The sequence below is a fragment of the Heterodontus francisci genome, chromosome 5, assembly GCF_036365525.1.
Source record: "Heterodontus francisci isolate sHetFra1 chromosome 5, sHetFra1.hap1, whole genome shotgun sequence".
Lineage (NCBI taxonomy): Eukaryota > Metazoa > Chordata > Chondrichthyes > Heterodontiformes > Heterodontidae > Heterodontus > Heterodontus francisci.
Window position 1 is genome coordinate 131,235,071 of NC_090375.1, and position 24,065 is coordinate 131,259,135.

The following is a 24,065-nucleotide window of genomic DNA, read 5'->3' on the forward strand; positions in this document are numbered from 1 at the left end:
TAACCAAAAGCACATTGGAATGGTCGAGTTGAAAATTAAACAGGCATGCATGTGGGTTTCAGTGGCAGATGAACTGAGAGGGAGGTGCTCGATGATATGGAGAAGATATGGAGTTGGAAACTATAATTGATTTAATGAAATTCAAGATCAGAGCAATATTTGATTTGCTTTTAGTGCTTTTTCCATTTTTGCTTCAGAGCCAAATACTGAAAGTAAGAGTTTGTACAGCATAGCTATGTATAAGTCACACACACCATTTAAAACTGCAGAACAGTAACTTGAAATGTCCCAGACAGTCAATTAATCATAATATTTATTGCTTAGAACTGAGTATACACATACTGGGATGAATTCTAAAGAGGAGTCTTTAACTTGACCATGCTTAAATGTTTGGAAATGTTTCACTTGAGCTTTCATGATCTGGAAGGCCTTAAAAAAAAAATAAAGATTTGCAGCTCACCTTGGAATACATACTGTAAATTCACAAATGATCTATCAGTTAACATTGTTCCTTGGGTCTTTTATCACAGGATTGAAAACTAACCCTCACCAGTCCCGTTGCACCCCCCACCCGATGGATTTTATGACAATATCTTCAGTCTTAGTACACAGACCACTCAACACCACTGTTTTGTAAAATTAAGAAAGAACTGAAGTTGGGTTTGTGTTCCTTTTGTTCATTGTGCTTGCTACTTGTTTCATGGTGTCAGCAATGCTAGAAATCTCTTTCCAACTTTCTGAACGCAGAGAACTTTCCATCTTGAGTTGGGATTTCAGGCTGCTTAGGTCCTGAGCTAGTGTATGAATATGTCCTTTCATGTGAAGAATTTCTTCATCTTTTTCAGAGATCTGTATTTGGCAATGCAACAGATATCTCACAACCAACAGCAGAGAAAGCATGTTATATAAACATGTAATTAGACCTGAATGTACCCTTTGACAATTGTTTACAAGAGCTGGCTTCTTCACCCCCAGTGCAGTTGTGCACTTTCATTTAATTATGCAGAACTGCAACTTCCCTGCTATTTTACATTACGATCAAGTCTATGTTAATTCAATTACAGTTGCTAGTGTCATAACTTTTATAATACTACAACAGAATTAAACCGATTCACTTTTGACGAAGCATTTTAAGAATAACGAATAAATTATCATTATTTTTAACCATGTTGAGGTAACTTCTTAACCCATTCTTTGCTCAGTGTGAGGTCCCCAGCATCACAGATCCCAGTCTTCAGCCAATTCGATTCACTCCACATGATAACAACAAATGGCGGAAGCCACTAGATACAGCAAAGGTTACGGGTCCTGAAGACTTGCACTCCAGAACTAGCTGTGGCCCTAGCCAAGCTGTTCTAACAGAGCTACACCACAGGCATCTACCCGATAATGTGAAAAAAAACTTTCCACAAAAAAGCAGCATAAATCCAATCCAGCCAGTTAGCACTCTATCAGTCTACTCTCGATCATCAGCAAAGTGATTGATAGAAGGTGTTGTTGACAGTGCTGTCAATTGGCACTTACACAGCAATAACCTGCTCATCAATGCTCAGTTTGGATTCTGCCAGAGGCATTTGGTTCCAGACCCCATTACAGCTTTGGTTCAAACATGGACAAAAGAGCTGAATTCCAGAGCTGAGGTGAGAGTGACCGCCCTTGACATCAAGGCAGCATTTGATTGAGTATGGTATCAAGGAGCCCTAGCAAAATTGAAGTGAGTGGGAAGTGGGGAAAACTCTCCACTGGTTCGAGTCATACCTAGCACAAAGTAAGATGGTTGTGATTGTTGGAGGCCAAACATCTAAGCCCCAGGACATTGCTGCATGAGTTCCTCAGGGTAGTATCCTAGGCCCAACCACCTTCAGCTGTTTCATAAATAACCTTCCCTCCATCATAAGGCCAGAAGAGGGGATGTTTGCTGATGACTGTACAGTGTTCAAAACCATTCGTGACTCCTCAGATACTGAAGCAGTCTGTGTCCATATGCAGCAAGATCTGGACAACATTCAGGCTTGGGTTGATAAGTGGCAAGTAACGTTTGCACCACACAAGTGCCAGGCAATGACCATCTCCCACAAGAGAGAATATAACTATATCTTCCCTTGACATTCTGTGGCATTACCATTGCTGAATCCCCCACCATCAACATCCTGGGGTTTAACCATTGACCAGAAACTTAACTGGACCAGCCTTATAAATACTGTGGCTACAAGAACAGGTCAGAGGCTGGGAGCTCTGCTGTGAGTAACTCACCTCCTGTTTCCCCAGAGCCTGTCCACCATCTACAAGGCACAAGGCAGGAGTGTGCTGGAATACTCTCCACTTGCCTGGATGGGTGCAGCTCCAACAACACAAGCAGCTCAACACTATCCAGGACAAAGCAGCTCGCTTGATCGGCACCCCATCCACCACCTTAAACATTCACTCCCTTCACCACCAGTGCAGCGGCAGCAGCGTATACCATATAAAAGATGCACTGCAGCAACTTGCCAAGGCTCCTTCGACATTACCTTCCAAACCCACAAGCTCTATCACCTAGAAAGAAAGGCAGCAGATGCATGAGAACACCACCACCTGCAAGTTCCTCTCCAAGTCACACACCATCCTGACTTGGAACTATATCACTGTTCCTGCACTGTCGCTGGGTCAAAAACTTGGAACTCCCTCCCTAACAGCACTGTAGGTGTACCTACACCAGATGGAATTCAGTGGTTCAAGAAGGCTGCTCACCACCACCTTCTCAAGGGCAATTAGGGATGGACAACAAATGCTGGCTTTGCCAGTGACACATCCCGTAGAAGAATTTTTTTTAAAATTGACTCATGCATTCAATAGCTCGATAGATGGGGGTGCAATTTTTTTAAGTGGTCAATACACTACTTAAATTAATTCCATGAAGCCATCTTAATGTCACTGAGCGGCTGCAGAGCTTCCTGAAGGGAGAGGGTGAACAGCTAGCAGTCGTGGTCCACATTGGAACCAAAGACATAGGTGGAAAAGGATGTGGTCTTGCAGTCAGAATTTAGGGAGCTAGGTAAGAAATTAACAAGCAGGACCTCAAAAGTAGTAATCTCCGGATTACTCCCAGTGCCACATGCAAATGAGTACTGAAATAGAAGGATATGACAAATGAATGCGTGGCTGGAAAGATGGTGCAGGATGAAGGGCTTCAGATTCCTGGGACATTGGGACCGGCTCTGTGGGAGATGGGACCTGTACAAGCCGGAGGGATTGCACCTGAACAGAGCCCGGGCTGAGTTCCTTGTGGGACGTTTTGCTAGTGCTGTTGGGGAGGGTTTAAACTAGTTTGGCAGGGGGATTGGGACCTGAGGGTAGACTCAGCTGGGACAAAATAAGAAATTAAAATGGAAGGCAGAAAAATAATGGATGAGTCTGGAAGACAGAGGAAACGAGGGTTAGAAAATAAAGTTTGGCAGTGCTCAATAGTATCTATTTCAATGCAAGGAGTATAGCAAATAAAGCAGATAAGCTAAGAGCACAGATGGACACATGGCAGGATGATATGATAGCTATTACGGAAACCGCTTAAGGAGCATCAGGAATGGCAGCTCAACTTTCCTGCTTACGGGGTTTTCAATCGTGATAGGGAGGGGGGATAAGAAAGGAGGGGGGAGTAGCAATTTTGGTCAAGGAAACTATTAAAGCTGTGAGGAGGGATGATAAGTTGGAAGGTTCATCAAATGAGGCCATATGGATTGAGCTAAGGAACAGAAAAGGGGCAATCACACTGCTGGGAGTGTACTATAGACCCCCAAACAGTCAGAGGGAGATAGAAGAGCAGATATGTAGGCAAATCTCTGTGAAATGCAAGTACAATAAGGCAGTAATAGTAGGGGATTTTAATTCACCCAATATTAACTAGGATAGTTTTAGTGTGAAAGTAATTGAGGGAGCAGAATTCTTGAGGTGCCTTCAGGAGAACTTTTTCCCCAGTATGTAGCAAGTCCAACAAGAGAGGGCGCAGTTTAAGATTTAGTTTTAGGAAATGAAGCTGGGCAGGTGGAAGGAGTGGCAGTGGAAGAGCATTTTGGTTGTAGTGACCATAGAATCATAGAGTCGTACAGCATAGAAACAGGCCTTTCGGCCCACCGCGTCCATGCCAACCATAATGCCCATCTATACTAATCCCACCTGCCTGCATTATTTCCATATCCCTCTATGCCTTGCTCATTCAAGTACCTGTCCAGATGCCTCTTAAATGTCGCTACTGTTCCTGCCTCCACCACCTCCTCTGGCAGCTCATTCCAGATACCCACTATTCTTTGGGTGAAAAATTTACCCCTTTGATACCCTTTAAACCTTCTCCCTCTCACCTTAAATCTATGCCCTCTAGTTATAGTCACCCCTACCATGGGAAACAGACTCTGGCTATCTACCCTATCTATGCCTCTCATAATTTTATATACCTCTATCATGTCCCCTCTCAGCCTCCTTTGCTCCAGGGAAAACAGACCCAGCCTATCCAATCTCTCTTTATAACTCAAGCCCTCGAAACCAGGCAACATCCTTGTGAATCTTTTCTGCACCCTCTCTAGCTTAATCACATCTTTCCTGTAGTGCGGTGAACAGAACTGCACACAGTACTCCAAATGCAGCCTAACCAACATTATGTACAACTGTAACATGACGTCCCAACTCTTGTACTCAATGCCTCGGCCAATGAAGGCAAGCATGCCATACGCCTTCTTCACCACCCTGTCTACCTGTGTTGCCACTTTCAGGGAACTATGTACTTGCACCCCAAGGTGTGTCTGCTCAAGAACCCTCCCTCAGGCCCTGCCATACACTGTATATGCCCTGCTTTAACTTCCCAAAATGCATCACTTCACACTTGTCTGCGTTAAATTCCATTTGCCACTCCCTTGCCCACTTTCCCAGTTGATCTATATCCTGTTGTAACCTTAGACAACCTTCTTCACTGTCCACTATACCACCAATTTTGGTGTCATCTGCAAACTTACTAATCATGCCCCTTACACTCACATCCAAGTCATTAATGTATATGACAAACAACAGAGGGCCCAGCACCGATCCCTGCGGCATACCACTGGTCACCGGCCTCCAATCAGAAAAACAACCCTCCACTGCCACCCTCTGCCTCCTATCACCAAGCCAATTTTGTATCCAATTTGCTAGCTCACCCTGGATCCCATGTGTTCGAACCTTCTGGACCAGCCTACCATGTGGGACCTCGTCAAAGGCCTTGCTAAAGCCCATGTAGACAACGTCCATCGCCCTGCCCTCGTCAATCCGCTTGGTCACCTCCTTGAAAAACTCAATCAAATTCGTGAGACATGATTTCCCACGCACAAAGACATGCTGACTATCCCTAATTAGACCATGCTTTTCCAGATGCATATAAATCCTGTCTTTCAGAATCCCTTCCAATAACTTTCCCACCACTGGTAAGGCTCACCGGCCTGTAGTTCCCTGGCTTATCCCTGCTGCCCTTCTTAAATAGAGGGACAACATTAGCAATCCTCTAGTCTTCCGATAATTCACCCGTGGCTAACGATGATACAAAAATCTCTGCCAGGGCCCCAACAATCTCCTCCCCTGCTTCCCATAGCATCCTAGGATACACCTGGTCAGGCCCTGGGGGTTTATCCACCTTAATGCACTTCAAAACCTCCAACAACACCTCCTTTGTAATGTTGATATGCTCCAGGATATCGGTGTTCCCTCCCTTGAACTCACTAGCTTCCATGACCTTCTCCACGGTAAATACGGACGAGAAATATTCATTTAAGACCTCGCCCATTTCCCGTGGCTCCACACATAGATTACCACACTGATCCTTAAGGGGACCTACTCTCTCCCTAGCTACCCCTTTACTCTTAATATTATTATAGAATCTTTTAGGATTCTCCTTTATCTTATCTGCCAGGGAAATCTCATGGCCCCTTTTCGCCCTCCTAATTTCCTCCTTAAGTGTAGTCCTACATCCCCTACACTCCTCGAGGGACTCGCTCGATCCCAGCTGCCCATACCTGACATATGCCTCCTTCTTTGTCCTGACCAGACCCTCAATATCCCTTGTCAACCAAGGTTCCCTAAACTTGCCAGCCTTGCCCTTCCATCTAACAGGAACATGCCGGCCCTGAACTCTTCCTATCTCACTTTTAAAAGCCTCCCACTTGCCAGAAGTCCCTTTACCTGTAAACAGACTCCCCCATTCAACTTTTGAGAATTCCTGTCTGATGCCATCGAAATTAGCCTGCCCCCAATTTAGGACTTCAACCTGAGGACCAGTCTTATCCTTTTCCATAACTATCTTGAAGCTAATAGAGTTCTGGTCACTGGTCTCAAAGTGCTCCCCCACTGACACATCAACTACCTGCCCATCCTCATTTCCTAAGAGGAGGTCGAGTGTAGCCCCTTCCCTAGTAGGACCATCCACATACTGCTTCAGAAAACTATCCTGGACACACTTAACAAATCCTTCCCCATCTGATCCCTTAGCACTAAGGCAGTCCCAGTCAATAATAGGGAAGTTAAAATCACCTACTATTACAACCCTATAATTCCTACACCTATCTGTGATTTCCCTGCATATCTGCTCCTCCACTTCCCTCTGACTATTGGGGGGCCTATAGTATAATCCCATCAAAGTGATCACCCCTTTCTTATTGCTAAGTTCTACCCATATGGCCTCACTGGACATTCCCCCTGGGATATCCTCTCTAAGTACTGCCGTGATGTCCTCCCTAATCAATAGTGCAACCCCTCCACCTCTCTTACCTCCACCTCTGTCACGCTGAAAGGATCGGTACCCCAGAACATTAAGCTGCCAGTCCTGCCCATCCCTCAACCCCGTTTCCGTAATAGCTATATCACAATCCTATGTACCGATCCATGCTCTCAGTTCATCTGCCTTACCTGTAAGTCTTGCATTAAAGTAAATGTAGTTTAGCCTACCGGACCTTCCGCGCTCCTGTCCTGCCCCTGCACGGCCTGCCTACTGGACTTGCTTGCTTTAACCTCTAATTCAGTCAGTTTTAACATAATTATGGAAAAGGACAGAGATAGAACAGGAGTTAGAATTCTCAATTGGGGCAAGGCCAATTTTACTAAACTGAGGAGTGATTTAGCGAAAGTGGACTGGAAACAGGTACTTGAAGGTGAATCAGTGTCAGAACAGTGGGAGGTATTCAAAGGAGAGATTAAAGGGGTTCAGGGTAAACATGTTCCCGCAAAGAAAAAGAGGCGGTCAAATCTAGAGCCCCATGGATGTCAAGAAGCCTGCAGGGTAAGATAAGGCAGAAAAGGAAAGCTTATGTCTGACACCGAGAACTCAATACTACAGAAAGCCGAGAAAGTGGAGGGGTAAAATCAAAAAGGAAATTAGGAAAGCAAAGAGAGGGCATAAAAGACTATTGGCAAGCAAAATCAAGGTGAACCCAAAGATGTTTTATCAATACATTAAGAGTAAGAGGATAACTAAGGAGAGAGTAGTGCCCATAAAAGACCAAAAAGGTACCCCGTTGTGTAGGAGCGGAAAATATTGGTATGGTTCTTAATGATACTTGGCGTCTGTCTTCACAAAAGAGGGAGACAATGCAGATATTGTAGTTAAGGAGCAAGAGTGTGAAGTATTGGATCTGATAAACATGGGGAGAGAGGAAGTATTAATGGGATTAGCATTCTTGAAAGTTGATAAATCACCAGGCCAGATGAAATGTATCCTAAACTGTTAAAAGAAGCAAGAGAGGAAATAGCAGAGGGTTTGACCATCATTTTCTAGTCCTCACTGGATACAAGTGCGGTGCTGGAGGATTGGAGAATTGCGAACGTTGTACCTCTGTTTCAAGAGGGAGTGAAGGATAGACTGAATAATTACAGGCCAGTCAGTCTAACCTCAGTAGTGGGCAAATTATCAGAATCTATTCTGAGAGACAGGATAAACTGTCGCTTAGAAAGGCACATGTTAATCAAGGATAGCATGGATTTATTAAGGGATGATCTTGTTTGGCCAACTTGATCGAATTTTTTGAAGAAGTAACAAGGAAGATAGATGAGGGTAGTGCAGTTGATGTGGTCGACATGGATTTTAGCAAGGCTTTTGACAAGGTTCCACATGGCAGACTGGGTTAAAAAAAAATCCCATGGGATCCAGGGAAATGCAGCAAGGTGGATACAAAATTGGCTCAGTGGCAGGAAACAAAGGGTAATGGTTGACGGCTGTTTTAGCAACTGGAGGGCTGTTTCCACGGGGCTCAGTACTGGGTCCCCTGCTTTTTGTGGTGTATATTAATGATTTGGACGTAAATGTAGGGGGCACGATCAAGAAGTTTGTGGACGACACAAAGATTGGCCTTGTGGTAGATAGCAAGGAGGATAGCTGTAGGCTGCAGGAAGATATTGATGATCTGGTCAGATGGGCAGAAAAGTGGCAAATGGAATTCAACTTGGAGAAGCGTCAGGTGATGCATTTGGGGAGGTCAAACAAGGCAAAGGAATGCACGATTAATGGGAAAATACTGAGAAGTGTACAGGAAGTAAGGGACCATGGAGTGAATGTCCACAGATCCCTGAAGGACAGGTTGATAAGGTGGTTAAGAAGGCATATAGAATCCTTTCCTTTATTAGCCAAGGTATAGAATACAAGAGCAGGGAGGTTACACTGGAACTGTATAACTCATTGGTTAGGCCACAACTTGAGTACTGTGTGCCATTCTGGCCACCTCATAACAGAAAGGATGTAATTGTACTCGAGAGGGTACAGAGGAGATTTACAAGGATGTTGCCAGGACTGGAAAACTGCAGCTATGAGGAAATACTGGATAGGCTGGGGTTGTTCTCCTTGGAACAGAGAAGGCTGAGGGGAGATCTGATTGAAATGTACAAAATTTTGAGGGGCCTGGATACAGTGGAGGTGAAGGGTCTATTCACCTTAGCAGAGAGGTCAGTGATGAGGGGGCATAGATTTAAAGTGATTGGTAAAGAATTAGAGGGGAGATGAGGAAAAACTTTTTCACGCAGAGGATGGTGATGGTCTGGAACTCACTGCCTGAAAGGGTAGTTGAGGCAGAGACCCTGAACTCATTCAAAAGGAGTCTGGATATGCATCTCAAGTGCCATAAGCTGCAGGGCTCCGGACCAAATGCTGGAAGGTGGGATTAGAATAGGTGGATCATTTTTCAGCCGGCACAGACGTTAGGCCAAGTGGCCTCTTTCTGTGCCTTAAACCTTCTATGATTCTATTTAACATACTAATAAATAGAGTAACATCCAACATGATATTATTGTGAGAATTGAAAGATTTGAGCTCTCGAGTGTCATAGAGATGTGAAATCGGCCTGAAATTACTTCCGTCTGTCCTCCTTTCCATTTTTCCCCTTGGCAGCACAGCTGATATCAGATGTCAGTGGAATGAGATGGGAAATTTGAACTTGTATCTGATTACAGTGTGGCACTATGGGCTTGTGCAAAATTACCCAGCATTAGCAATGATTGGGGGCCCCAAAGATCAGAAACCTAATTGAATTAGCCATATCAACACCATGGCCACAAGGGCTGGGTGCTTGGTAGACTATGATAGAATACTTGCCTGACCAGTCTCACCAAAGGTCAGGAAGCTTGACACCAACCAGAACAGACCACCACTGGTGCACTGCCTGCAGTGAATACTATCGATAGGATATGCAGCAACTCAAGGTTATTTAAACAGCACCTCCTTCTCCTATTTGAACTTTTGCATTGAAAATGAGAGGACCAGCAATTCCATGGAAGCACCATCACCTTCAAGTCACACTCGCCCTGACTTGGACATGCATTACTGTTCCCAGGTTGATATCCTGGAATTCCCTTTGTAACACCATTGTAGGAGTACTCGTGGTTCAATGAGAAGGCCTATCAGCATTTTCTCAGGATAACTAGAGATGGCACTCCTGCTCAATCTGATTAATTGTTAACTATAAACCATCTCCCCCTTTCCAAGTAGCCTTGGGAGTCATCTTCCCCCACCCTGATCACTTTCTGACCAGAAAGTGCAGCAGCATTCAATCTGGAACAAAAGCTGCGAGGGGCAAGTTGGTGACAGATTGGGATAGTTTTTGTCAGGGTAAAAGGGTGAAATATTCTGCAATCAGCAATAAAAGCAAGTTCCAGTAGCCCTGTTTAAGTAAGAATCCTTTCCACTATTAATACCATATGTATTACCAGATCATGCTCAAATTATCTGAACTATTTCAAAATCTGTCAATGTAATTTCAGCACCTGTCAGCAGTTTTGGGAATCACTTGTAGTTTTAAACCAATTTTATGCATTTTGAATGATGGAGAATGAACTGTGATCATATTCATGGCTTCAAGGAATTCGTTTTACGATGCAAAATACTACCATAATTTCTGATTTACCTGGGCCTTTACAAATTCATGGCCTAGAAATTGCTGGAGCGCCTCACTCATCAGATTATGTTTACGCACCACAAATTGCTGGAAACGCAAGCTGATAAAAACGTGGCAACATCAACAGTGCATCTGGAACCTCAGGAAAGTTGGTTACATTGGTCTCGTCTCCTTAATAAATTAAAAGGATAAACAACAAATCACAGTGAAGGAAATAGGATGAATGAGTCAAATTCAAAACTGAGGGAAAGATTGGATAAAGAGAAAAAGGAAAAATAAGGAAAAGAAAGTCTATAGTTTACTGCCTTCAGGAGTTAGACTCCAGTTTTAATTATTCCCTTTCTGGGCCTCCAAGGTTGAATAGCATGTCAGAACCATAAATCATGTGGTTAACAAGGTCCTTATGACAAATTACCAGCGCTAAATGGCTGTGGCAAGATTCATTTGTATTTACAGCTCAAATCTAGCAATTTCTTGACACTCATGGGGAGACTGACATTGGAGGGTGCAAGTTATCCAGCAATTTGTGGTGATTTCCAACTCTTAGCATATCTCTTCCTTGCCAGATTGCTTGTTTTTTTTATTCTGCACCATTAATGGCAGCCACTATGAACTAGTCATTATTTGAATAAGTTTTAGGTAAATATATGCTACATCAAAATACCTGTTTATGTAATTCAGAGATGTGCTCAACTAGACTGGCTTTCTCTTTCTTCAGCTGGGTATTTTCCAGCTTAACACTGGAATGTCGATTCTCCAGTGTGGCCAGTTGGTTCCGAAGTGACAGTCCGTTCAGCTCTACAGAGCTCTTTCCTTGTTCCAGACGACACAGCTACAAAGGTAATTGTACATCAGTTGAATTAACTTGATATTTATTCACTTCCCTAATTCCTCCTCTCTCTGCTCCACACCCTGCCTCCCCCCTCCGGCCCCCCACACCCCCACAATTTTTGCATATCAATTTTAGGGCCCCATATACCATGTGCAACATTATAAAATGGAGAGAACAAACAGGCAACCGGTACCCACACAATCGAGTTAACTTCTCAGATATGCAAGAGAGAAGATTTTTCTCCAATCGTGAATGGATCAACTGAGATTAGGAATACACTATATGGGTAATCTATAGCCCACTGTACAGTGTAGGCCAAATCTTAAATCTTTCCATGCCACTGTGCAGTACAGCCAATTACTGTTATTCAAGCAAATGTCCATAGATGTAAAGGATGTGTGTTTATACGTCAACACCCTGGTGAATTTCCTATAAGCACGATAAATGGTCAGCTCCTCTGAGCTCTCTACTAAATTATTGTAGCTTGCTGGTGAGTGTTACCCCTTAAATTGTTATCAATCCAAATGAGAAGTTATAATCTTGTGTTTCATTCACAAATGTCCTGATGAGGCATGGCAGGGCACCTCCTTTCCATTGAATGTACATCCTGTGCCATGTGGGAACTCCAGGCTGCTTCTTGTGTCCTGCTCAACTACATGTGCAGGAAGTACCATCAGGTGGAGGAAGATTAGGAATGCAAGTGATAAAGGAATGGTTAGGGGAAACAGATTGGTATGTCTGTGGCCACAGTCGTGATTCCAAGTTGGTATATTGCCTCCCTGATGCCAAGGTCCAGGATGTCACTGAGTGGCTCCAGAATATTCTGAAGGGAAAGAGCGAACAGCCAGAGGTCGTGATCCATATCGGAACCAACAACCTGGGTGGAAGGAGGGATGATGTGCTGCAAGCAGATTTTAGGCAGCTCGGAATGAGATTAATAAGCAGGACCTCAAAGGTAATAATCTCCGGATTGCTACCAGTGCCACACACTAGTGAGTACAAGAATAGGATCGAGCAGATGCATGTGTGGCTGGAGAGATGGAGGGAAGGCTTTAGATTCCTAGGGCATTGGGACCAGTTCTGGCGGAGATGGGATTTGTACAGGTCGGATGGCTTACACCTCAATAAAGCTTGGACCAATGTCCTCGCAGGGAGGTTCACTATGCTGTGAGGGAGAGTTTAAGCTAATTTGGCATATGAATGGGCACCAGGATGTCGCATTAAAAAGGAGAACCAAGGTGGATTAAGAGAGACAGGTAGCGCTAAAGTAACTACTAGTGAGGAATTAGGTGGGATCGGATTAAAAGAGAATACAAGGTCTAATTTAGGTTTCCAGTGCACAAAGTGTAGTAAATAAGGTTGGTGAGTTGCAGGCTCAAATAGCCACATGGGACTATGATCTTGTGGCAATAACGGAGATCAGGCTCCAAAAAGGGTAGGACTGGGTACTAAATATTCCTGGATACAAAGTGAACAGGAAAGATAAGGAAGGAAGGAAGGAAAAGGTCAGTATGTGGGTGGGGGTTGCACAGGTGGCAATACTGATTAAAGAGAATATTGCAGTGTTGGAGAGAGGGGGCCTCCTGCAGAAATCAAGGACAGAATCTTAGAGTTAAGAAACAATAGAGGTGCCATTACATTACTAAGTGTATTCTGTAGCCCACCAAATAGTAGAGAGGATATAGAGCAGCAAATTTGCAGGAAAATTAGAGAGGTGCAAGAACTATAGAGCAGTGAAAATATAAGACTTCAATTATCTGAATATAGACAGGGATAATACTATGAAGAGCAGAGAGGGGGAAGAATTTATGAAATGTGTTCAAGAGAATTTTCTTGATCAGTACATTTCTGGCCCAACAAAGGAGGATTTGCTGGATCTGGTTCTGGGGAAATGAGGTGAGTCAGGTGGAGCAAGTATCGTAGGGAAACATTTGGGGAACAGTGATCATCGCTAATCTAAACCTTATGATTCTATGGAAAAGGACAAAGAGCAATCTAGAGCAAAAATACTTAATTGGATGAGGGCTAGTTTCAGCGGGTTGAGAACTGATCTGGCCAGGGTAATTTGGAATCAAAGAGTGGCAGGCAAAAAGGTAATCGAACAATGGTCGGAGGCCTTTAAAGAAGAGATGGTTCGGGTACAGTCGAGGTACATTTCCAAGTGGGGGAAAGTTAGGGCAACCAAAATTGGAGTTCCCTGGATAATGAAAGAGATTGACAGAGTACGATAAAGCAGAAAACGGGGCAAATGATAGATGTCAGGTTGATAATACAATTGCGAACCAGACTGAATATGGAAAGTTCTGAGGGTACTATGCATCTTTTTTATCAAGGAAGAGGATGCTGCCAAAGTTATGGGGAAAGAGGAGGTAGTTGAGATACTGGAAGGGCTAAAAATTGATAGAGGTGGCACTGGAAAGGCTTAAAGTAGATAAGTCACTAGGTCCGGATGGGATGCATCCTAGGTTGAGAGATTTAAAAGTGGAAAATAAGGAAATACTAGCCATAATCTTCCAATTCTCTTTAAATAAGGGGACTTTGTGGTGGTGGTGTCAGAAGGCTGAAGAATTGCAAATGTTACACCCTTTGTTCAAAAAAGGGTGCAGGATAAATCCGACAACTATACGCCAGCCAGTTTAATCCCATTAGTGGGGCAGCTTTTAGAAATTATAATCCGGGATAAAATTAACAGTCACTTGGACAAGTGCGGATTAATTAAGGTAAGCCAGCACGGATTCGTTGAAGGCAAATTGTGTTTAACTACCTTGATTGAGCTTTTTTGATGAGGTAACAGAGAGGGTAAGGCAGATGATGTGTATATAGACTTCCAAAAGGCATCTGATAAAGTGTCACATAATCTGCTTGTCAGCAAAGTTGAAGTGCTTGGAAGAAAAGGGGCAGTTCCAGCATGGATACAAAATCAGCTAAGTGACAAGAAACAGTGAGTCGTGGTGAATGGTATTTTTTTTTGGACTGAAGGAAGATATACAGTGGGATTCCCTAGGGGTTTTCGTGCAGAGAGATCGACTATTGACATGCTGTTCTCCCTTCGTCAGATACAGGAGAAATGCCGTGAACAACAGATGCCCCTCTACATTGCTTTCATTGATCTCACCAAAGCCTTTGACCTCGTCAGCAGACGTGGTCTCTTCAGACTACTAGAAAAGATCGGATGTCCACCAAAGCTACTAAGTATCATCACCTCATTCCATGACAATATGAAAGGCACAATTCAACATGGTGGCTCCTCATCAGAGCCCTTTCCTATCCTGAGTGGTGTGAAACAGGGCTGTGTTCTCGCACCCACACTTTTTGGGATTTTCTTCTCCCTGCTGCTTTCACATGCGTTCAAATCCTCTGAAGAAGGAATTTTCCTCCACACAAGATCAGGGGGCAGGTTGTTCAACCTTGCCCGTCTAAGAGCGAAGTCCAAAGTACGGAAAGTCCTCATCAGAGAACTCCTCTTTGCTGACGATGCTGCTTTAACATCTCACACTGAAGAATGCCTGCAGAGTCTCATCGACAGGTTTGCGTCTGCCTGCAATGAATTTGGCCTAACCATCAGCCTCAAGAAAACGAACATCATGGGGCAGGATGTCAGAAATGCTCCATCCATCAATATTGGCGACCACGCTCTGGAAGTGGTTCAAGAGTTCACCTACCTAGGCTCAACTATCACCAGTAACCTGTCTCTAGATGCAGAAATCAACAAGCGCATGGGTAAGGCTTCCACTGCTATGTTCAGACTGGCCAAGAGAGTGTGGGAAAATGGCGCACTGACACGGAACACAAAAGTCCGAGTGTATCAGGCCTGTGTCCTCAGTACCTTGCTCTACGGCAGCGAGGCCTGGACAACGTATGCCAGCCAAGAGCGACGTCTCAATTCATTCCATCTTCGCTGCCTTCGGAGAATACTTGGCATCAGGTGGCAGGACTATATCTCCAACACAGAAGTCCTTGAAGCGGCCAACATCCCCAGCTTATACACACTACTGAGTCAGCGGCGCTTGAGATGGCTTGGCCATGTGAGCCGCATGGAAGATGGCAGGATCCCCAAAGACACACTGTACAGCGAGCTCGCCACTGGTATCAGACCCACCGGCCGTCCATGTCTCCGTTATAAAGACGTCTGCAAACGCGACATGAAATCGTGTGACATTGATCACAAGTCGTGGGAGTCAGTTGCCAGCATTCGCCAGAGCTGGCGGGCAGCCATAAAGACAGGGCTAAATTGTGGCGAGTCGAAGAGACTTAGTAGTTGGCAGGAAAAAAGACAGAGGCGCAAGGGGAGAGCCAACTGTGCAACAGCCCCAACAAACAAATTTCTCTGCAGCACCTGTGGAAGAGCCTGTCACTCCAGAATTGGCCTTTATAGCCACTCCAGGCGCTGCTTCACAAACCACTGACCACCTCCAGGCGCGTATCCATTGTCTCTCGAGATAAGGAGGCCCAAAAGAAGGTGCTAGGACCACTGTTCGTGATATATATTAATGGCTTAAACTTGGATGTGCAGGGCACAATTTCAAAATTTGCGGATGAAACAAAACTTGGAAGTGTAGTGAACAGTGAAGAGGATAGTGATAGACCTCAAGAGGACACAGACTGGTGGAATGGATATACACTTGACAGATGAAATTAAATGCAACAAAGTCTGAAGTGATATATTTTGATTGGAAGAAAGAGACGAGGCAATATAAAATAATGGGCAGAATTCTAAAGGTTGTGTGGGGGGGGGGTGGGGGTGGTGCAGGACCAGGGAGACCTGTTGGGTATATGTGCACATATCGTTGAAGGTGGCAAGACAAGTTGAGAAAGTGGTTAAAAAAAACATTCAGGATCCTGGGCTCTGTAAATAGAGGCTAAGAATACAAAAGTAAGGAACTTATGATGAACCTTTATTAAAACACTCATTCGGCTACAAGGGGGTAGAAACATAGGAACATAGAAAATAGGAGCAGGTGTAGGCCATTCGGCCCTTCGAGCCTGCTCCGCCATTCATTATGATCATAGCTGATCATCCAACTCAGTAACCTGTTCCCGCTTTCGCCCCATACCCTTTGATCCCTTTAGACCCAACAGTTATATCTAACTCCTCCTTGAAAACATACAATGTTTTGGCCTCAACTGCTTTCTGCGGTAGCGAATTTCACAGGCTCACCACTCTCTGGGTGAAGAAATTTCTCCTCCTCTCAGTCCTGAAAGGTTTACCCCATATCCTTAGACTATGACCCCTGGTTCTGGACTTCCCCACCATCGGGAACATCCTTCCTGCATCTACCCTGTCAAGTCCTGTTGGAATTTTATAGGTTTCTATGAGATCCCCCCTCACTCTTCTGAAATCCAGCGAATATAAGCCCAACCGACTCAATCTCTCCTCATACGTCAGTCCCGCCATCCCAGGAATCAGTCTGGTAAACCTTCGTTGCACTCCCTCTGTAGCAAGAACATCCTTCCTCAGATAAGGAGACCAAAACAGCACATAATATTCCAGGTGTGGTCTCACCAAGGCCCTGTATGATTGCAGCAAGGCATCCCTGCTCCTGTACTCGAATCCTCTCGCTATGAAGGCCAACATACCATTTGCCTTTTTTACCGCCTGTTGCACCTGCATGCTTACCTTCAGCAACTGGTGTACGAAAACACCCAGGTCTCGTTGCATAGTCCCCTCTCTCAGTTTATAGACGTTCAGATAATAGTCTGCCTTCCTGTTTTTGCTACTAAAGTATATAACCTCACATTTATCCACATTATACTGCATCTGCCATGTATTAGCCCACTCACTCAACTTGTCCAAATCACCCTGAAGCCTCTCTGCATCCTCCTCACACCTCACCTTCCCACCCAGTTTTGTCATCTGCAAATTTGGAAATATTACATTTGGTTCCCTCATCTAAATCATTAATATATATTGTGAATAGCTGGGGTCCTAGCACCGATCCCTGCGGTAACCCACTAGTCACTGCCTGCCATTCGGAAAAAGACCCATTTATCCCTACCCTTTGTTTCCTGTCTGCCAACCAATTTTCTATCCATCACAATACACTACCCCCAGTCCCATGCGCTTTAATTTTACATGCTAATCTCTTATGTGGGACTTTGTCGAAAGCCTTCTGAAAGTCCAAATAAACCACATCCACTGGCTCCCCCTCATCAACTCTACTAGTTACATCCTCAAAGAATTCTAATAGATTTGTCAAGCATGATTTCCCTTTCGTAAATCCATGCTTACTCTGCCTGATTCTACCACTGTTCTCCAAGTGCTCTGCTATAAAATCTTTGATAATGGACTCTAGAAGTTTCCCCACTACCGACATCAAGCTGACTGGTCTATAATTCCCTGCTTTCTCTCTACCTCCCTTTTTAAATACTGGGGTTACATTAGCTACCCTCCAATTTGTAGGAACTGTTCCAGAGTCTACAGAATCTTGGAAGATGACCACCAATGCATCCACTATTTCTAGGGCCACTTCCTTAAGTACTCTGGGATGCATATCATCAGGCCCTGAGGATTTATCGGCCTTCAATCCCATCAATTTCCCCAACACCATTTCTCTACTAATACTGATTTCCTTCAGTTCCTCTCTCTAAGCCATGTGTTCCCCAACATTTCTGGTATGATATTTGTGTCCTCCTTTGTGAAGCCAGAACCAAAGTATGCATTTAGTTGGTCAACCATCTCTTTGTTCCCCATAATAAATTATCCTGTTTCTGATTGTAATTTGTCTTCACCAATCTTTTTCTCTTCACATACCTATAGAAACTTCTACAGTCAGCGTTGATGTTCCCCGCAAGCTTGCTCTCGTACTCTACTTTCCCCTTCTTAATCAATCCCTTGGTCCTCCGTTGCTGAATTCTTAACTGGTCCCAATCCTCAGGTCTGTTGTTTTTTCTGGCAAATTTATATGCCTCTTCCTTGGATCTAATGCTATCTCTAATTTCTCTTGTAAGCCATGGTTTGGCTACCTTTCCCGCTATACTTTTGCGCCAGACAGGGATAAACAATTGTTGCAGTTCATCCCTGCGCTCTTTAAATGTTTGCCATTGCCAATCCATTGTCATCCTTTTAAGTAACGTTTCCCAATCTGTCTTAGCCAACTCGCGCCTCATACCTTCGTAGTTTCCTTTACTAAGATTCAGGACCCTAGTCTCAGAATCAACTACGTCACTCTCCATCTTGAAGAAGAATTCTATCATCATATGGTCGCTCATCCCCAAGGGGTCTCGTACCACTAGACTGTCAATTATTCCTCTCTCATTCCACAATACCCAGTCTAGGATGGCCTGTTCTCTAGTTGGTTCCTCAACGTATTGGTCCGGAAAACCATCCCGTATACACTCCAATAATTCCTCCTCTATGGTATTGTGACTAATTTGATTTGCCCAATCTATATGCAGATTAAAATCACCCATAATTACAGATGTTCCTTTATCGCATGCGGCTCTAATTTCCTGTTTAATGCCATTCCCAACATCACCACTACAGTTTGGGGGTCTATATACAACCCCCACTAATATTTTTTGCCCCTTAGTGTTTCTCAGCTCTACCCATACAGATTCCACATCGTCGGAGCTAATATCTTTCCTCACTATTGCATTAATGTCCTCTTTAACCAGCAATGCAACTCCACCGCCTTTTGCTTTTTGTCTGTCCTTCCTAAATACTGAATACCCCGGATGTTCATTTCCCATCCCTGGTTACCTTGCAGCCATGTCTCCGTAATCCCGACTATATCATACCCGTATACATCTATTTGCGCGATTAATTCATCCACTTCATTGCGAATGCTCCGCACATTAAGGCACAAAGCCTTAAGGCTTGTCTTTTTGCCATTACCTGTCCCCTTCCCACTATTTTTCACTGTGGCCCTGCTTGATTCTGGCCCTTGATTTCTCTGCCCATCACTTCTTATTCCCCTTACTGTCTTTTGTTCTTGTCTTTGATCCTCCCTCCTCTGACACCTTGCAAAGGTTCCCATCCCCCTGCCATTTTAGTTTAAACCCTCCCCAACCACTCTAGCAAATACTCCCCCTAGGACATCAGTTCCGGTTCTGCCCAGGTGTAACCCGTCCAGTTTGTACTGGTCCCACCTCCCCCAGAACCAGTCCCAATGTCCCAAGAATCTAAAACCCTCCCCCTCACACCATCTCTTCAGCCAAATATTCATCCGATATATCCTGCTATTTTTATTCTGACTAGCATGTGGCACTAGTAGTAATCCTGAGATTACTACCTTTGAGGTCCTATTTTTCAACTTACTTCCTAGCTCCCTATATTCTGCTTTTAGGACCTCACCTTTTTTTTTTAAACCTATGTTGTTTGTACCAATGTGTACCACGACCAGTAGCTGTTCACCCTCCCCCTTCAGAATGTCCTGTAACCGCTCCGAGACATCCTTGACCCGAGCACCAGGGAGGCAACATACCATTCGTGAGTATCTTTTGCGGCCACAGAAACGCCTATCTATTCCCCTTACAATTAAATCCCCTATAACTATTGCATTCCTACACTTTTTACTCCTCCCCTGTGCAGCAGAGCCAACCATAGTGCAACGAATTGGGCTGTTGCTGCTTTCCCCCGAGAGGCCATTCCCCCCAACAGTATCCAAAGCAGTATATCTGTTTTGCAGGGGAATAACCACATGAGATTCCTGCACTGCCTGCCTAGTCCTCTTGCTCTGTCTGGCGGTCACCCATTCCCTTCCTGCCTGTGGAGTCTGAGCCTGCGGTGTGCATCCAATTCAGGGCACCGCACTTTAGGAAGGATGTGAAGGCCTTAGAGAGGAAGCGGAGAAGATATGGTAGAATGGTTCCAGGGATGAGGGACTTCAATTACATGGATAGAGTGGACAGCCTAGGGTTGTTATTCTTAGAGCAGAGTAAGTTGAAAGGAAATTTGATAGAGGTGTTCAAAATCATGAGGGGTCTAGACAGTAAAGAGAGTGAAATTGTTCCCATTGGCAGACAGATCAAGAATCAGAGGGCACCAATTTAAGGTAATTGGCAAAAGAACCAAAAGCACCATGAGGAAAAACTTTTTATGCAGAAAGTGGTTATGATCTGGAATGCACAACTTGCAGGGTGGTGGAAGCAGATTCAATTGTGGTTTCAAAAGGGAATTAATAGATTAAGTACTTGATGGTAAAAATTTGCAGGGCTACAGGGAAAGGGCAGGGGCGTGGGACTAGCTGGATTGCTGTTACAGAGAATTAGCAGACTCAACCGACTGATAGCCTCATTCTGTGCTGTAGCCATTCTTTGATTCTATGCGTAACAAAATAAGCTTCCTGGTTTTCAGTGTTATGTTTTTTGTGGTTTTGATTTTTTGATATGTTTTTAACAAATATGCCATTATTTGGGGTGGGTGTTGATTGGGTTTGAAAAAAAAATTGGTCAAGTTTCATGCGGAAATCCAGTAATGAAGTTATTGGTAGAACAGTAAAAGTAATACATAATTTTAAATGGATCATTGTTCGTGAAACAAATGTAATAAATCATTGTGTCTCCTTGGAGTTCTTTTCACTGCTCTCTGTCACCTTTTAAAGATTTTCATTTGAGAGAATGAGCTTTCAATCACAATACCTGATGCTAGGAAAAAACAATGACAATTCCAGCTACTGGTGCCAAAATTAATGGTGCTTGAAGGTCCTTGAATATGGAAGGTACTCAACAAATTGTGTTCATTCTATCAATGTACTAAAATTTTGAAAAACTTCAAATTTTGGTCCGTGCCGTGATGAAAATGAATGCTTCATCCACTTGAAAAGGCATTATAGATGATAAAGTCACATCAGAACTTTCCATTTATCGTGCCTGCTAGTCAAAGGGCTCTAAAATTGTGTTGTCAGTCAAATATAAGCCAACCAACAGTATACACATTAAAATAAAAGCAAAATACTGCGGATGCTGGAAATCTGAAATAAAAACAAGAAATGATGGAACCACTCAGCAGGTCTGGCAGCATCTGTGAAAAGAGAAGCAGAGTTAACGTTTCGGGTCAGTGACCCTTCTTCGGAACTGACAAATATTAGAAAAGTCACAGGTTATAAGCAAGTGAGGTGGGGGTGGGGCAAGAGATAACAAAGGAGGTCTAGATTGGACCAGGCCACATAGCTGACCAAAAGGTCACGGAACAAAGGCAAACAATAGTGTGTTGAAAGACAAAGAATTAGTTAGGTGTTAATACATTGAATATTGAACAGCAGCAAGTGCAAACCTGAACAAAAAACAGTGGGTAAGCAAACTGAACAAATTAAGATGAAATGAAATAAATGCAAAAAAAAAGATTGTAAAAAATGTAAAAAAGAATGTTTAAAAAAAAAGGAAGAAAAAATAACTAAAAATGAAAGTAAACAGTATACACATTGCAGGCTGTAACTCAAACTCTTCTCCAGCTTGCTATCTGAGAATTCTGGCATCAATCCCAATTATTTTAATATTTTATGGATGTAGGCATTCCAGCCTGTTCTTGATTTCCCAAACAGGTATTTCATAGAAAGAAACATAGAGGTATTTATGACACAGGAGGCCATTTGGCCCATCATGTCCATACTGGATGAAAAAGAGTTATCCAGCCTAATCCCAACTTCTAGCCATTGGTCTGTAGCCTTGTAGGTTACAGCTCCTCAAGTGCGTATTCAGGTGGTTTTTTTTTTACTGTGATGAGGATTTCTGCCTCGAACACCCTTTTAGGCAGTCTCATTCCCTCAAATTGCAGCATACAATAAATGGTATTCTTCTTTACAGTTAATCTAATTGCATAGAGCTTCATATTTGATTGTTTATTGAGCAAAAATTCTGTGATGGGAGTACCTTGCTGTAACCTCCTCTCTGCTCAGTCCACAAGCATGACCCGAGCTTCCGGTTGCTTGTCGTTTTAATTCACTACCTTGCTCTCATGCCCACATTTCAGACCATGCCCCCCATTTTGATTTTTTAAAAACGATGTGCCTATCTTCATGTTTTTGCTCTCGGACAGAGCTGTTCATTATTCTGCCATTAACACTCTCTCTGGACAAATGCTTTGTCTTTTACTACAACTATTACCACTCCCTTTGCCTTTTGTTCCGTGACATCTTTGTCATTTAATCTCTCTCACCTTCTACCCTATCATAGACCACGTTTGACTTGCTTCAGAGATGAAAGTAATGTTTCTAATCCAAATCTTAAGTACAGGATCATGTTTCAAATTGTTAATAAAAATAGAAAATGTTGGAACTCTCATTTTCTGCAGTATTTTGCTTCATGTTTCAAATGGGGTTTTATTTTTATTCAAACACATTTTAAAAAGAAAGCACTCAATTAAAATGACTTAAATAAAACTTTTGAAATTTATCCTCTAGATTTCCTTCAAGTAATTTTGAAAAACACTCAAGGAAATGTTGCTGGAAAGTGAAGATAAACATTTCATTATCAGAGCTGGGATTTTGACTGGGTTGGAGATTGAATTCTATACCTGTCCCTTTTTTTCCTCACTGAAGTGTTTTTTATGATTAACATATGCTTCCATATCTCTAATTTTTTATTTACCCCTAATACATAGGCAGTGGATGGATGATATAGAACAAATCAGCATTAGGTGTATGAGATTTAGTAAAAGAAGGGTTGAGAGGTTAACAGCAGTTAGATGGGAGTGCTGCACTTCTGTAGCAGTGGAACAGGCTAGTGTGAGGGTATTTGGGGTTTGGTGCCACTGGAGATAAACATTTATCCAACTCGTGCCACTTCAGAATCCTGTCCTCAACACATACCAGGCTAGTTTGTCCCATAATTAAACTGTTCTTCATCCAGTTTGTTGCTAGCCAGAAACTGTTTATTTGTGTGTGAAGCATACTTTATATTGTTTTGATGTCAGCCAGGGCTCAATAGCCTCCGAGTCAGAAGGTTGTGGATTCTATTCCCACTCCAGAGACTTGAGTACATAATTTAGGATGACGCTTCAGTGCAGTGCTAAAGGAGGTGCTGTCATTCGCATGAGATGTTAAACTGTTGTCCTATGTACTCATTCAGGTGGACATAAAAAAAAAATCCCACTTTACTGCTGTGTTTCCTTACATTTCAACAGTGACTACATTTCTAAAAAGCATATTTGGCTGTGAAGTACTTTGAAATATCCTGAGGTTATAAAAGTCATTATATAATTGTAAGTTTTTTTTTACATATTTCTGTTGCAGGACCTAAAGAAATAGGAATTGGAAAATACTTGTAGTCTTTTGGACTAGAGGAAGGTTAAAAAGTGGAGTCCCTGCAAACAGACTTGGAACCATTGCTTCCTGAAAATATATTACCAATTATGGGAAGAAAAGCAAGACTTGCATTTCATGATCTCAAGATGCCCCAAAGCACTATACAGCCAATCAAGTATTTCTGAAGTATAGGTACTGTTATAATGTAGGAAATGTGGCAGCCAATTTGCACGTGTCGAGCTTCCACAAACAGCAATGTGATAATGACAAGATCATCTATTTTTAGAGTTAATGATTGAAAGAGGATAAATGTTGGCCAGGACATTGGGGATAAATTCCCCACTTGTCTTCGAAATAGTGATGTGGGACATCTTTTATCTTTGCCTGACGGAGCAGATAACTTTGGTTCAACATCTGATCCAAAAGACAGCACCCTTCAACGGTTCAGCTCCTCTTCTATACTGCACTGGAGTGTCAGCCTAGACTTTTTTTATACATATACATAGTGTGTATAATTGGGACCAGGTCAAGATGGGCAGGTTGCACCTGAACAGACCTGGGACCAATATCCTTTCTGGCAGGTTAACTAGTGCTGGGGAGGGATGGGTGGTTAAACTAATTCTGCAGGGGTTTGGGCACCAAGATGTTATATCAAGTAGAAAAAAAGGACACAGAGGAATG

The 24,065-nt window shown here is 43.3% G+C and overlaps 1 protein-coding gene across 1 annotated transcript in view; it reads right to left on the reverse strand.

Moving 5' to 3' along the window:
* Positions 1–295: 295 nt before the first annotated feature.
* The window catches only part of LOC137370051 (CAP-Gly domain-containing linker protein 1-like), a 197,891-nt gene continuing 174,121 nt past the window's right edge, over positions 296–24,065 (reverse strand). Inside the window, exons 10-11 of the mRNA XM_068032096.1 lie at positions 11,035–11,202; positions 296–849 (exon numbers count right to left, since the gene is read on the reverse strand). Of these exons, the coding sequence (XP_067888197.1) occupies positions 640–849; positions 11,035–11,202 (378 nt within the window). The 3' untranslated portion in view covers positions 296–639. The remainder of the gene's footprint in view (positions 850–11,034; positions 11,203–24,065) is intronic.